The following is a 16,755-nucleotide window of genomic DNA, read 5'->3' on the forward strand; positions in this document are numbered from 1 at the left end:
AAGATAGTATAATGCAGGGCGAATTACTTTTAAACAGTTGTGTTGTTATGATGAAGACTTTTTCAATTTCCCTGGCACAAAAGGGGGAATAAATAACTAAAACAAAAAAACAATGGTACCTGAAATGTTTTTTAAACATCAGTAGCAGTCCAGAATTTTACAATCGGTGCATCCTTTAATGTAACAAAGATCAGCGCACTCTTTGAACAGTCACAGGTCAGTTACATGTTTAAAAAGCTGAGGCGGAACAACAACAACCTTTCATTGTGATGACACTTCAGAATTTAATGCTGATCATACATCTGATATACACATATTTTCTCTAACAGAACAGAGCAGTTCATTGTAATCATGTGAATGTGTTGTATTGACAAACCCAGATATTATTTAGACTTATCACAGAATTCTTGGCCAGCCTCTATTGTAAATTGGGCCCACTGGAATTTTATCTTAAGTCTTTAAAACGCCCACATCCGGATGACAACTGCTAGTGGCCTGTGACAACAGCAAACACTAGAGTTCAGAAATCTTCTGTTTCAGTGCGGAGTTACTGGCAAAGTTTTGAACACTAATTGTCATGATGGCAAAAAAAGGTAAATAAGACCTATGTTCGAAGTTGACAACCATATTCTTTCAGGGATTTCTAAAGACTACAAACTGAGCATGTATTAATTAGGATATAACCAAATAGCATTATATCAAACACATCATTAAGATATGATGCCATCGTGAATGGCTGATATACAGGCCAACATCAAATAATAATTTGAGAATCCCCAGACAGTCAACAACAGCAACAGTCAACAAGCTTAGATTCCTGATCAGGTATGCAGGTCCAGACACAGGGCAAGGCTCCAGCTCTAAGCTCGAAGTTCAATTATCTGTCATGACAAATGACCAAACCTCAATACAAGGCTGGTCCAAATTTCGCTCTCACTGCCATCACTGTCCAAGCTGTTGTTTGAGAGCCAGACAGTGAAATATGGACCCTGCTTCTTATTGTGTTACTTTCAGAGTGGAGTGAATTTATGTGATTTTTGCCACAGCAGTGATGGATATAGGATCAAAGAACATCCCCTACATTTGTCAAGTTGACTGTCAAAACCAAAAGTTTCAATATTTTCGTTTTAGACAAGAGTAATTATGAAATGAAGTAAAAACTGAACAAATAAGCAAGGACGGCCCCCTGAACACAGAAGAAACGAATCATCAGTCGAACATCCCTCAGTCGACTGAGATTCTTCAAGCTGAGGAGACATTTGTAGTTCAGTGTGCAGCTACTTCTGGGGACGGAAAAGTCCCCAGAAGTAGCTGCAGCTTTCACACTGCTTCCAGGTAAAATTATTACAGTGTGGCAGGTCTTACTGTCCACTCAATGGAGATGCTTGAGACAGGTACAAGAAGCTGAGGACCTGGACCCAGGGTGAGTCTGAGTGAGACAGAGGCATCTCCGAGATAACGTTATCTTCTGCCATCTGCTTAGAAGTGGTGAATTAACAGCTCACAGCAACAGTCCCTGGCTTTTGTTTAATATCTAATGTCCACATAAAATGCTGTTGCACAATTCCGATCCCTCATTAGGGTAATTAGCAGGCATTAGCTTGGAGGGCTAACTGAATGTCTTGCCGAAACTTGTTCAAAAATCTCGCAGTTCGAAAAAGTGTGCTTGATAGTCTATATGGAAAAAAAGGGACCAATAATCAACAGCCAAATCCAATTCAACTGACAAAATTCTGAGTCAGGTACAGTCCTAAAATAAGCACCCAGCTGTGACTAAACCAGGACTCAAAATTGAACTGAAAATCCTAAGACAGCAATAACTGGGTGTGAATCCGCCATTATAATTCCTAGGTGATGAGTCGTATGGCAGTTACAAAACACTGTGCAGCATGGCAGAGCGCCACAGAAGGCCTATGGTTTAAGTGCAGGCAGGAGGACGTTTTCACCATCAGGAAGACAGGTGAGCTCATTTTCTCATTGAAATAGTTATAGTTGTATTATATTACAGTGTGACAGTGGCATGCGTAATGAGGAGACTCACATCCTGTTGTGAAAGAGGAATGTAAAAAATGCAAAAAATAATATGGTGGTCTGAAACATAGTATAAGCATACTCAAGGTTATATAACACAAATCTGTCCATTTTAGAAGGACAATCAAAGAGGTAAAAATGAAAATACTAGGGGTGGGAATCACTAGAGGATCCACGATGATATTATCACAATATTTAAGTCATGATACAATATTATTGCCGAGTATTGCGATAAAATTTATTGCAATATATTGTAATTTATTACTTTTTTTCAACTGTAAATCCTGTCCCTGAAGGAAAACTTTGTCAATATCAGTTTTAATTAATAAGGGTTAGGTTAATTAAGCAAGCATAAAGTAAAAAGACAGTGTTAGGTTCAGCGGCAGGCTCAAAGATTTGCACCACAAGAGATGTAAACTTTCACACAGAAAAGCTTGACTCATTTTGACATAAAGAAATAAAAAGACGGATAAATGAAATCCAATCAAATGTTCGTGGCAGTTGAGACCTCACAAATTCAAATGAAAGACTATTTAGTGACTTTTAAGATCTAATATTAATAAAACTAAAGGTGAGACATTTTAAGACTTTTTAAAGCCTCGCAGACACCCTGGGCAGTGTGTGTTTGGCAGCTCAAATACATTTCTATTTTAATTGTCTAATTGGCATAGTCATTTAAAAAAGACACAACAGAGCTTTTCATCTTAAAGTTGCTTCTTGGCAGATCTGCCAGTCACCTCACCTCACTGAAAGCACTACTGATGCTGTTGAAAGGTGTGCTGTTGTTACAAAGGCGTGACCAAATTACTTATTTTACAATACAACCAACATAATTAAAGTATTTAATATCAGCTATCTGATGCCGCATAATTAAAGTATCAAACCAGTTATCAGTCAGTTCATTACTCTCACATTGCGACACTGATCACTATCTGACAACATGTAAGTTTTGGTTGAAAGGATGTTTAAAAAATGGCAAATTTAAATCAATGGGGACAACCAACATAAACAGCTGTGGCAAACTGGACTTGGAGGCAAGACATGAGAAACAAGGCAAAATAATGGGTAAGAGTGGATCCCTGGTTTCCTTCCAGCAACAGAGGAGGGGGTCACCTGTCTTACCAAACACTGACTGATATTCTATGTTTCGGGTTTGTCACACACACGTTACACGGGGGGATTAAAAGTGGATCGTTAGCTTTTACAATCACAATAAAAGCCTGTACCCTGCGGATGACTTTTTCAGGGTCTGAGATAAATGTCGCCAGTATCATGAGCCAGAAAGGAAAGAACATCAGAAACCTTTGGGGAAATCATTCGTATTTTGTATCTTGAATAGAGGCGTTATTGATTAATGCATGATTTATTAATAACTTACTAGAATTCGATCAATCAGGGATACAACAGCTGACAGTGCTGATCTCCAGAGACTGGTTCTACCCATGTGGGTTTTTCAGTGGCGGAAAATTTCCATACAGTTCAGATAAACATGCCGAACGTTCAGTGGGTAACCACAATCGGATTGTATACTATGGACACAATGAGTAGATTTCCATATGTCAAATGGGATGGAGTGAGCTCACCCAGACTGCAGGAGGCCCCTGTCCCGCAGCTACCACTTCTTCATTCTCACAAAAATGAACTGCCAAATTTTAATCAAGTTACAAGGTGACCCTTTTCACCAAGATATGCTCAAGTTCTTAGATTAAAAAGATAATGGTAAGACTTAAGTCCATTGTTTAAAGATTAGTTTAACTTGACCAGATATTTATGGGCTACGGGCATTTTCATTGATAAATTATCAGGTTGTTTTGATGTTTAGTTTTTCATGTTTATAGACTGTACCCTTGGGCAGGATGTTAAAAGTGCTGGACAGGGTACTGTCTGAGTGTGTTTACATGGATATGAATAACCTGTTTAATATTGGGTTTTTGGAGTTTCCCATTGATGTATTTGAGCATGTAAACACCAGACCTTATCCCATTTATGAGAACCCTGTGTGTGCTAGGTGGAGCATTACAAAAGAAACAGGGATACTGTTGCATGTATACACCTTACCCCTTTTATTAAGGGCTGCTGACTACCTGAGAGCTGCTGAGTGACGAAACAGAAATACAAACAATGGCAGCAGCGACCGCGTCTCACTTTTGGAGGGATGAAGAAACAGAGTTTTGTTACTGAAGGAGGTGCATCTTCATTTAATGATCCCCTATCCTTGACACAGTGACAGTTACTCTATTCCTATCACACTGTCCTCCACACTTCAGCCAGCCAGTCACTGTTTTCAGGAGTAACATTTGTATGTAACTACGCAGTGTGTGTGTGCAGTTACAAGCGAAACAAAGAGTGGTCTGCGCTCAAAGCAGACAGCTGTTGACGATCAGAGCAGAGACAAAATTAACAGTTGTAAAGTGGTAGTAAATTGTACAGAGTAGCTTTTAATACTTCCTGTCACTCTCATCTCAAAATGCCAGTTTGTTTTTGTAAACATCCCAGCTCATGCAAATACACAGCTGTATTCAGTAACTGGGTTACTGGTATTTTTCATGAATACGGGTGATATGAGTAGCTGGATTTCTCTGTGCTTCCAAACACCATATACTGAATATGATAATATCAGGGAAAGGCCCCATGAATGGTTTATTCATGTCCATGTAAACACACTCTGTCTCCTGGAAGAAACTTTTCTTTCACAAGTTCATATGTTTCAGATTTTTATTAAGCAATGTATGTCATGACAGGACAGAATGATGTGTTCTTTTCAGCCTTGACCTCCTTTTTAATTTGTTCTTTGTCTGCACACTGCTGGGAGCTGATAAAAATGTCAAAGATTCAGAAAGGCAGGTCAGATCAGGCTGTGTGCTGACAGGATTTTGCTTTTTCCCCTTTCTCTGTGTATAATGTCTGTTTGGCATACATATATGTGTTAATGAGTTTGGACTGTTCAGCAAGGCATATTAAGTAGTTTAGCTGTTTCACTGAGTTTAATCACAGTTAAAACAAACATATCTAAGTACTGGGTAACTGGCGTGAAACCTTAGATAAACCTCTGTTGCAACAATGTTCATTCCTGAAAAGTCCTTCACCATAAAATATTAAAAAACTATTTTGTATCTACCCACTGTATAAAGTAAAGCAGGCTGCTGCATGAATGTGCAAAATCCCATGCTGAAATGCAGGCTTACAGAGGTCTGTGAACTTTGTGCAGTGCACTGGCCCTTACAGCTATTCCTGACACATGTGGGTGGGTGTTAAACTGGGAGGGTTCGGTGGCAGTGAACTGAGAGAACACTGATGTGCTCAAAAGCAGAGCATACTGTGGGGACCTTGTACAGTTGAGCATGACAATGTGAGATGGCTGTTTGTCACAAAGCCACCGGAGAATTAAAAGCACCGACCCCTGACAGAGGAGGTGAAAATAGAAGAAGAACAGAAAAATCTTACAATGCTCAGACTGAGCACTAACACCCAGGCCTCAGGTATGCATTTATAAAGTGACTCTACACAGGCGAGCTTGTTTCAACATAACCTGAGACAGTAGTAACAACACAGGCTTCTGTAAATATTCAACCAGTCAAACTCAAAGGACACCTAAAAGCATGAGACCTGCCTTAAACCCCCTGCACTCATACACGAAGCCCTACGGCGAAGCTGTCCATATGACTCATGCCAATCACATGACATTTTGACACCAACTACACAGAGTACCACACCAGAGGCAAAAATACATTTTGCACAGTGAGCGAATATGTGACGAAGAGGATGTTCTCAAGTTACTTGTTTCATTCAGAGTGTTTTAAATGTGTTAGAACAGAAGCCCTACAGTACAATGTAAAGCAAATATTGATCCAATAAATGACAAGTCAACAAGCCATAGGTTCCTTCTAATCAACAGCAGGCCATGACCGACACCTCAACGTTAGCAAATAAAGCAGCAGGAAACAGGTAACAGACAGGAGGTGGCCTGTGTTACGTAGATGCTGAATTCCAAATAGCTGCAAGCTGTATTATTAGGAGGAATCGTAAGTGTGCAAATAGAGCTTGGGACAGGATCCTCCTTTTGACAGCAAAACAGGTTCTGAAGGTTTGAACTGTTATTAGCTTAACCACAGAGAGACAGGGGCTTTAGGGTTCACTTTACATATGTGGAATACAAAATGAGCCTGGATACACCTGGTGTTAATATGTGTCCGTTCACATCTGACATTAGAAAGCATCTCCAGTTACCACTTGTGATCGGATCGCACTCCCACACTCTATATGGAAATAAACACGTACAGCATTTCTGTTTGCAAAGACCAAATGCGTTGTTGTTTTTAGACTCACACGCAACTAACATTACCAAACGGTTACTAACAAGTCGAGTCATTCTGGTGTTGGCATACGACTGTTGGGGCATTTAACAGCTGCTCCTGTGTTACCTCATGCTAACCAGGCAGACACTGAACAGATTTTTCGCCAGCCCGGGAGGAGAATGTCTCCAGAAACGGTCCTTCAGCACTGCATCTGACCTGTGGTACAGCAGCAACTGACCAAGTGAATGGGATAAGCAAGGACGTCAACTGAGTAGACAGCCCCTTAATGTTGCCCATGACACATTGGCATCCACACCTCCGAAAGAATGTGGCCACATGCAGTCCAGACCACCTCCGAATGTGGTCTGAGCAATCAGATCTCGATGCACTGGAGGCATTCACAGAGAGCTCTTCACTGGTGATCCAATCACCCAGGATGCATGTTAATACCAGGTGTAAACAGGGCCTCTGGCTTGAAAAACCAAGTTGTTGAAACAAAAAAAAAGCAGACAGATCCACATGAGGAGAGCTGGTGTCAGTTGGTGCCTTGTACCCCCAAATCTTGCTTCTCAGAAAAGCCTCCACAGGGAGATGTAGCTCTGAGTGTAGACAGAGAGAAGCTTGTGTGGTTTGTACATTTCACAATCACCACATTCCATCTGCATGCATTCTTCTACACCTGTCTGTGCCTGCCGCCTTCGAGATTCTCTCTGTTTTAAGAACACCTGCATACTGTATCCACTTGCTGGCTTTCCATTCTGCACAAATGCAAACATGCCAGCCAGGTTGTTTTCCTTTTAAAACCAGTCAACATGTTCACTGGAACCATTTAGTACTGAGCCTCTGGTCTTGGACTCACCCGTGTTGTATTCAGCAGGTTGCTGGGCCACTGTCTCACTGCTAGCAGTTTGTCCCATGGTACGGCTCCTGTTCCCGCTGGCCTGCCGGGCCCTGCCTCTCCTGAGGCCCGCTGCAGGAGAGGAAAACCTAAAGCCACCGCGCTCTTCTCCAACCAGACATAGAGCTCCTGTAACTCAAGACTGTCTTGACTGCTCACTTGCGTTGTTTAGTTTCTCGTCTCTACGGTCTTGCCCTCCCCCTCCCTTCAGCCTGTGTGATTTGGTCTCTCCCTCTCTTCTCCCTCCTTCTTTAGCTTTAAAACACAAACACGCTCACTGACTAAGTTTCTAGGTCCCTCCCTTCTTGGAGCTCTGACTTCATAAATAAGGTACGCCAATAAGGTAATCCAGCAGATGCCTTTCATTCCTTAGAGCACATTTTTCAGGGGCAAAGTTCACAGCAGGCGAGCTTTGAGGTTTGACCGGACCAGCCATCAAGCCTTGAGGGATTTGCGATGCAGTGGGCCCCCCTGCTAGCACCATTTCACAGACTGACAAAACACTACTCCCTGAAGGGCGAGGGGCGGGCTCTGCTGGGTGAGGTAATTCGAGAAGTGGAAGGTGAGCCAGGCCAAGGTGGAGCTCAAAGCCAGAGAAGAGGAAGTGACACGGTGACGGTGTCCAATGACTCTGCAGGGTTTGTCCCTTTAAACTATGAAATGCATGTGCTAATCACACTTTAGATATCAGCATCTCTGTTTTACACCTGACTCATTGACTATATGAGTATGAATGTTTTTACTATGACTTAATTGCCATTGGTTTTAGAAATATACACATTAAAACTGAGCAGACAGAAAAATAAAACTTGTCTTGAGGCCTTAATCTCAGATACATCCCCTATGTAGGACAGCACCAGGGCAGCCAGGCAGTCTATGTCATAACATTTCTATCGTGGGAACTGTATGATTAGGTTATGTGTAATCAGTGTGGGGGAGTTAGAGGAGGTCCTCTTTGCATTTTAGAGATAAAAATGGAGAGTAGGAATGAGGATTTTCGTCTTCTATTCCACTGCTAATCAGGCAGTATCTGGTTTATAGAAAGTGATCCAAGGACAAGACTGTGCAACATAATAACCTGTTGATGACTTTTTATCTCCTGGGGGGACAGGGTAATAGCATCAATATCTTCGCATAAAATGTAGTCTCATCAAAAAGTATGCCTCTGCCGCTCCATTAGGATTAGGCCTGAAATGTTTCATCAAGAAAACTGAGTAACTTGATTATTAAAACACTTCATTAATTTAATTCATGTAACTACATACAGAGAACTGTGTTTCGCACGGATGATTGTTACCTTCACGCAACACACTTACACAGTGGGCGGGTGATGTGATTTGATGGCGTGAAATTGCAAAATGGAAGAAGTTAGAGTAAAACAGTGAGGTGCAAAGAGAGGAGACAGGCCGGAGAAAATGACAGAAAGTGTCCAATGTTTGGGATCATTTCAAGCTAAAAAAGAATTAAAACTCGGCACAGTGAGTCTATTGTGAAACTGAATTAGCCTTCAACAATATGACAACGTCGCCAGTGCTTCAGCATCTGAACAGAAAGCATCCAGTCTAAGCATTCAGTCCAAGGAGTGTACCAGAAACATGGTTACATTAATGTTAGCATTTATTGTAAATCATTATGCTCGTTGAGATGAAGCCCCCTGATGCTGGGGTTTGCACTGGCTTCATCTGAGTTGTTACAGCTCCTGGCAAAGAAGTCTGTGCAGCCAGAAGTATTATGATAGCCTCATGCATGCACACACTTTCACTCACACACACACACACACACACACACACACACACACACGCAGGACACCTCTCATTTCCCCTTTAGTGTATTTACTATCCCTGTTTCATACAGCAAAAGTATTTCTTATCCGATTTCTCAAAATAATCGATAGCTGCAGCCCAAATTATGATGAAATAATTTGAATTTTTCTTGTTAAAGACAGACAAACTAAGAAGAGGTTTGGTAAGTAGCAAGAGAGTGAGCTATACCTATAATTTTAGGACATTCAAGCTAGCTTAAGAAGCCGACTTCATAACATACTACATCACTGTTACTCCCTCTGCAGCCTAATTAAAGCTACAGCATGAGAACAAAATGACACAGGAATGTGTGGAATGCAGGACCACAGGCCAGCCTTTTGCTAAAAGCATGTTAATTTAGGATAATAATCCAGGAAATCACTGGTAAACAGAGAGGGATCACATCCTACAATATCTAACTTGTTACTCATCATGACACTGAGATCCTTTTCGCTCTTTCCAAAGAACAGCAGCAGGTGGAGACAAACACATTTTTTCAGGCCCATAAACAACTCAGTCTAACCATGAGAACATGACACCCAGCTAAACAAAAACATGACTCACACAGATACTATCCCACTGTGTCATCATAACAACCCCAAAACATTCAAATACAAGTTAGACATAACACAAGTCAACATGCTAGATGACTTTGCCCATTCATATCAAAATACAGAGACATATAAAGCTCTCTAGTTGTCTACTGTCTCATCTTCTTGTCCAAAACACTTTGAGCAAATGTCCAAAGAGGAAGTCCAGTTTATTTTTACTGCTTGGTCACAGGAGCAGCCCGGAATGAGCAGATCAAGCTTGCTTAATTTGTTTCTGCCATGGTCATGTTGCCTATAAAGTGACCATGGACCCATGCGCTATCCTGTCTTACTTAAACTAATATTTTTAATAGAAGCTAGTTCAGAAAGAAATAAAGAAAACTATAGTTTCAAGGAGCTGAAATGGAAGTATTAAACATTGAGCATCCAATAACAGAAAGCAGGTTTACTCACGTATATACTCAGACTGAACAGCCATCCCAGGTATTTTCCCACAGATGTCGCAAATACACTAAAAAATTTTAGATCCTCTGAGCTATGGGAATGTACACGTGCGGCGTTGAGGTCTGTCAGTGATCGAGAACAGTGGTGAAATAGACACAAGGCCACGAGTGACAGTGAGAGAAACCGGCAGCTCTGCTAACCTACAGGTGTGTCCTCTGGGTGAGGGCCAATCAGATAGCTGCAGTGTCAACAGCACAGTGCGTCATGGGGCCAACCCCTTAATGGACTGCTTCATAACCTAACACTTTGTTTGTTGACTCACCACTTTCTGCCATCACGATACCACGGTTTAGATAACACCAGTCTCACTAGAGCTGACACACAGGCTAAATTAAAACATATAAATCAGATGGAATCTAGAATTATACAGACTTTTCTAAAAGTTTGTTTTAAACCTTTACCAGGTATATAAACAAAAAAACAAAACAACTGTTTTGGTTCTGGATTGGTTATATTTTGATGATTGTTTTAATCTGCTAAAATATTTGGGGTGGGGTTTTATGAGGTACTTATCCATAGTCGGTGTGTTACATACAGTAGATGTCAGTCTGTACCTCCCCAGAATATTAGAATATTTCCACTGCTCTACCTTAATGTCAGACAGCTGTTTATAAAGGGGGATGAAGCCATTAAATCCCTCTCTTCAAAGCCAGACTCCAATGAAAAAAAACAGTGATTTAACATTGTTAAACACAGGGCCTGCTAGTCTACCCCTGTGTGGAAGTGATTTTTTTATTGCTCAAATTTACCACAGTCATACAATAACACAAACTGACTGATCAAGGCATTGGCAAACCAGTAGCTCCTGTGTTCTGTAAGCCAAAATCACTGTTTTTGTCAATGGAGTCTGAGTGGCTTTGATGAGAGTGTAAATGAGGAACTGAAGAAGTCAACTGCTTCCCTGTCTGAACGGGCTGGCTGACAAAAATGTAGAACGGTAGAAATATTCTCAATATAGTGTACACTTAAACTGTTACAGCTTTTTTTAGGTGGGATTTCTTTTAGGTGGCTAAAGTTTGTTTTGCTGCTGTCAGCTGTTCACAGCAGTAGATTGCTCAGCTTCCATGTCAGCACTCCTGCTGCTTCTTCAAACTAAGGGTGTGCTGACTGACATCTACTGTAGGTAATATACCGTCTATGGATGAGCACTTCCACTTCAAACAAATCAGTTTTTCTTACCAGGTTTTTCCATCACAGTGTCCAAAACTCAGCAGTCAGCAGCTCCTGAAACAAATGAATAAATGGGATCATTATGAAATTTATAAGAATAATTTCAACAATATAAAACAACAATATAACAATTTTTTTGACACAGTATTAAAAAAAAGGTTTCATTTCATGAATTCCTCTCTCTTGTCATCACTCTGAAAACAATCTAACAGCTAATACAAAACAACACATCACTAGAAAAAAGATATTTTCAACAAAGCTAAAAGCTGAAGGGTTGGAGGACCGAGTCATCCCAGAACAGCCACTACCAAAGTTTAACTTTCCAGAAACTTACAAAAGTTATTCCAGTCACTAAAGACTCCCATTAATATTCAGTAAATCAATGAATGGTTCTCAGGGCACTTCAATAGATTGGATGTTCCCTGCAGCTAATGGAGGGCAGACTGAAGCTCAGCAAAGCTCTGTTGTGTTGGCCAAGACAAAACAGTGCATTAATTAGCTTGTACACCATCTGGAAATCCATCCTGATTCCTGCTAGACTAAAAGGCAAATCAACAAGTCTAATTCAAAAAGAACAACTGTGCAAATTAAGAAATTATCACCCAATTACACCATTGTATTTAAAAACACACATCTTATCAGTGTGAATAACAGAGTGGTGCTGCAGTGACGAGGAGAATGGGAATACATTCTATCCCAGAGAAGTTGTAAAAGCAAAATAAATATTTTGTCCTGTATTGCTGACAAGTCTTACTCCCTTTGGTTTAAACAAATCACAAACAAAATGTAGTGATACATGAGCATGCAATGATTGTGCTTTTCTTAGGTATATGTGTGATGTACTGTGAAGGGCATGTGAAGTGACAAAAAACATCAAATAACTGCTGAAATACACCAAAGTTCTGAATCTCACACATCGGTTTTCTGTCTGGATGCTTCGAACTCCATGTAAATAATGCAAAAGACCTCAAGAAGTCACACAGTCGCATCACACAGCAATAAAGGTACAATGGAGTTTAACAACTTCATTACAGATGCAGCAGAGCATTATGTAAACAACCCAAAAAGATTTGTTTGTGCTCAACACTGAGGGACTTTCAACTCTGCAGAGGAATGACACCGACTTCACATTAAACTGCAGCAAATCGATTCAACGCAACAATTCAATGAATGGCAGAACAGGCTCAGTATTTAAGGTGAGTGTGTGTCTGTGTTTGAAGCAGAGACAGGTGGGGAGAGCTGCTAATTTTATACAACAGGCTGAAGGAGGTATTAATAGGCCCTATTGTAATTTACCACTGAAACATATCAGTGCTTAATGTATTAAGTCTGAGTTTCAAAGTCAATAACGAGCACTTCACCGGACTTGACTAAGGCTGCATCCACACACACACATTTTTGTTAGGGTTAGTACTGCTTCATTTACACCTAGTGTCCACGCTACTTCAACAGCTTGGAACCCCAAAAATGGAGACCTTTAAAATTGCTGCAGACTCCATTTTAGTTTAAAGATGTCTGGTGTTGCGTTTTAGTCTGGATGGGTGAAAACAGAGACCTTTGGACACCCACGGCCGCTTCCTCACTGGGTCTTATCAGTCAAAACATGTCAAGACAAAACATTACAGCAAGGCCTACATATCTTTTGATATTTCACCCTTCTTGTGTGGGCACTTCGTTCCCATTGCCATGGCTTCCTCTGGCAATGGATAACGATCCAGTTACTGCTCTAATATGTTGCCATATTTATTTATATGTGCGTGTCAAACGTTGTAAACTTCACTACCCTCATACAGCCATGCAGCCTCTGTGTTAACATAAACTAGTCCATACCCACTGAGTGCACAGTTGCCCACGTACGGTTTCACATGTGTTTGGGATACAGGTCATAGGAAATCGCAGATTAAATAGTTAGCTGAACCCATTAAGAAGAGCAATGTATTCAGACAGAGTTTTTGTGAATTTGATAGCACGATTGCTTTATTGAAAGTACAGTAGTACCATTGCCACTAGTGTGATAGTTAGTGGGCTAAAACTGTACATTAGTAGTTGAGGGAGCACGTTGAAAGGCAGTTAAAGTGTTTATATGTTGTATTGACTTAAAAGTGGGGCACTCTGGTAGTTCACATGGGAAAGGTGCGGCTAGCCCTTGTTGCAGTGGTGGGAGTTGGAATCCGGCCTTCGTTCTTCGCTGAATGTCTTTCTTGCTCTCTCTCTCCCATCCTTCCTGTCATGTTTCACTGTCCTGTCAAATATAGGCAAAAAACCCTGAAACCCTTGAGATGTTATACACCTTTATGTGATGAGCCACGCCCTCCGCAATATTCATTGCCTTATAGAAGCTCAGTTTTAGTAAGTTTTCCAACTTTTGCCAAGAGGGAACTTTAGATATTGGTCCCTAGATTATGTTCACCCAGTTTCATGCAGATCGCTCAAACTTCCTAGGAAGAGATCCATTTTAAGTGTTTTTCAAATAATTAAAAATGGTGGAAAATCTATATAACCATAAGTTATGGGTTCTTAAGGCAAATTTGTTCCTCATGAGGAGAGGCATCTCTGTGCAAAGTTTCATGTCTCTACGACATACGGGGCATGAGATATGCCCATTCAAAGTTTGCAATTTCAATGGGTTGCTATAGCGCCCCCCTTTGGCCAATTGATGTAACATTGCTTCATTCGCATCCTCCCATGACCCTCTACCACTGTGCCAAATTTCACATGGATTGACCAAGTCAGTGAGGAGAAAAATGTGAAACACACACACACACACACACAGAGTTTTTGTCATTATATAGTAAGATACAGCCAACAGAGGACACTAGAAGGCCAAAGTCAAAAGTTTTACAAAACAAACACGACGACGGTGGAGGAAGCCGTAATACTGTACCTTTCAAGGGAGGTAGCGTTGACCATAAACGAGCCCTTATCCTCCAGTGTTACTTTCAGTAACAGTTTCACCTCGTCTTCAGTCGAAGCAAATAAATCTCTGGTCTTATTTTCTGCCATCTCCATGATAGCTTCTATAACTACGCAAACAATCACAGACTAGACAATCTGCTTCCTATTTAAATCTGCACCAGCATGCCCAGTGTACATGAATGGCCATGTGATATGTGTTTTCAGGTTTGTTGGTATAGATGGAGATCATTTCTGAGACAATAATAAAACGCTTGCGTGTATTAGGAATGTCTTTGTGTTTTAAAATGAAAACAGATTAATGTGGCTGTGACCTAAGTCTGACCTCATTAGCTCTGAGATGGCTTTATGAAACAGCTTAATCCTGGTTCAGTTTTATTTTTATTTCTGTTATGTAATTAATTTCTATTATAACATCATATAATTACAATAGTAATGTTTACCTCAAAAAATGAAAAGCAGCCAGGTTTCTCTTGTAATAGTCCTTGCATTGTTCAGTGATGTCACAACTTAACTAGCTGACCAATGACCTGTCAGTCCCACATCTGGGTTGGCACACACTGGAGAGCAGTAGACTCTGACGTCTGTGATGATATGTTTCACAACAGTTCCAGAAATAAAGACGATAAGCAGGTAGCAATTAAATTACTTTCAAGGAAGTGATTACAGCAACACCAACATTATTTAATTTTAAATTCACAATCCTGTCCTGTAGCTGTCAGATGGAGCAGTTTGGCAGGGGAAATGCTCTTAATGTCAAGATCAGGATCACAAGCACAGATAAGAAACTGATATTGAAAAAACCGTAACGACAATTTGTGGCGTCTCTTCCAGTCAGCTTCACAGTAACTTTCAAATGACAGCCCTGCCTGTAATTGGTTAAAATCAGTAGGTGGAGCTACATCGTGACGCTCGCAGGGGAGGGTCCTCCCAGCAGTATCAGGCTGCACTTTGGAATGTCAAAAGTCCCTTGACAACAAACTGGTAAAACCCAGCCTGTGTGACTGAATAGGTGACACAATGTGTACACTGCAGCATAAAGGGAAAGCGTAGCCCTGCAGCCAAGCATTTGACCTTCTTATCAGGTAGACTAGGCTAAGTTCTTATGTTTTGATAAAGCACAGGGGTTCTCAGGAGATTCAGCTTTAAAATGTAGTTGTGAGGAAGGAAAAGTGCAACAAGCCAACTGTAGTGACTTTATTTAGCAATAAGATGTCTCGTCACACAAACTTACTTCTACTGAAGATCATTGATCGTCTTCCCAAGAAACACTGTCCTTGCAGTTTGGCTGTGACGGATGGTTCCAGTGGGACAACTTAGCAGCAAAGTGATTTCAGAGCTCCTGTAAAAGACAGACAAGAGCATAAATCAGGAGGGCAAAGAGTCAACTTCCTTCTTGGTGCTCGGCTTTATTCATTTATTTATCTATTTAGTTTTAATGCTGAGTATGCTCAGATTATTGGATATATTGGATGGCGTTTTCTTGAAATGTAGCACAGAGTTAAAACTGTAAATCCTTTTGTCAGGAGACTGTCATCGCCATCGACAAAACCATCAAAATACAGGATGAGTTCATTTCCTCACATGCAAATTAAAGACGCAATTCTGCCTTGAACTTTGAAATCAGCTTGTTAAAACAGCAGACAACCATCTGCCTGGTCAGCTTTGGTTCAGTCCAACTGGTTTGACAAGTCCTGGGCTGCAATGTACACACAACACATGCTCGACAGCTGCAAGCAGCACAACATGCCTGTACACTTCACCACTTCAAATGATGCATTTAAAAGGCTTATGCCCACTACTATAGTGTGTGTGTCACTGCCACATGTCGCCCTTATGCTGTCCATAGAATGTCCAAAGGAACAATCATCTACAGTGCAGATGATTTAGAGCAGTGCCTACAACACTGACTTACTTTATAGTATGTAAATAATGTAACTGCTCACAGCAGGAAATGTTTTATAAAAATGCGCTTAAATCTGTAGTGTGTCATGTATGAGGGAACTGAGCTCCACCTGGTACATTAAAAAAAGTTAAATCAACCAATTATCATTCACTTAATGGTTTCAACTGGGACTGGAATTACTATTTTTTTTGCCCACTACACAGACAACAGAAAAGCTGATGGGACTACAGTTCGTGCGTGCTGAACACAACTAATGCTGTTCATATTATTTTGTATGGATTAACATGTATGACTCCAACACAAACAAACAGCACGCACTTGAGGGCAGATCTCCGCAGGGCAGCTGCTCGGACTAACCACAGCCACTTTCAACAATTTTTTTAACCCCAGCAGACACGTCACAGCATGTTTCAGAAGCGTCCCAGAAGCTAAGAAAAATGTACATCTCATTTTTTTCTGACAGATCCATGCCTTGGTCAAGTTTTCCTGCTCACAGGTACTGTATGTAAAATATAGATACAGCATAACTTTAAGGATGAGTGCGTTTTTAGTGACTAAAACAGCTAAAAATCTTTGATGCATGTCATTCATAACTGGACTTTTATTGGTTTTCACTTTGTCTGAAGACCACACCACAGAAAATTTAGAAAATAACAACAATAAACAAGTAAACTAGACAAAAAAA

General features: G+C 40.7%; 1 protein-coding gene across 9 annotated transcripts in view; it reads right to left on the reverse strand.

Moving 5' to 3' along the window:
- The window catches only part of phactr4a (phosphatase and actin regulator 4a), a 44,417-nt gene that overhangs the window by 20,390 nt on the left and 7,272 nt on the right, over positions 1-16,755 (reverse strand). For 2 of the 9 annotated variants that reach the window (XM_049601419.1, XM_049601420.1), the window contains exons 2-3: positions 15,399-15,506; positions 11,261-11,305 (exon numbers count right to left, since the gene is read on the reverse strand). In XM_049601419.1, the coding sequence (XP_049457376.1) occupies positions 11,261-11,273 (13 nt within the window). In that variant the 5' untranslated portion in view covers positions 11,274-11,305; positions 15,399-15,506. Of the gene's footprint in view, positions 1-7,185; positions 7,658-10,030; positions 10,176-11,260; positions 11,306-15,398; positions 15,507-16,755 lie in introns of those variants that run through there. The other 7 variants (XM_049601425.1, XM_049601423.1, XM_049601418.1 and 4 more) reach the window with 6 other exon arrangements.

Source organism: Epinephelus fuscoguttatus, linkage group LG17 (assembly GCF_011397635.1).
Source record: "Epinephelus fuscoguttatus linkage group LG17, E.fuscoguttatus.final_Chr_v1".
NCBI classification, from domain to species: Eukaryota; Metazoa; Chordata; class Actinopteri; order Perciformes; family Serranidae; genus Epinephelus; species Epinephelus fuscoguttatus.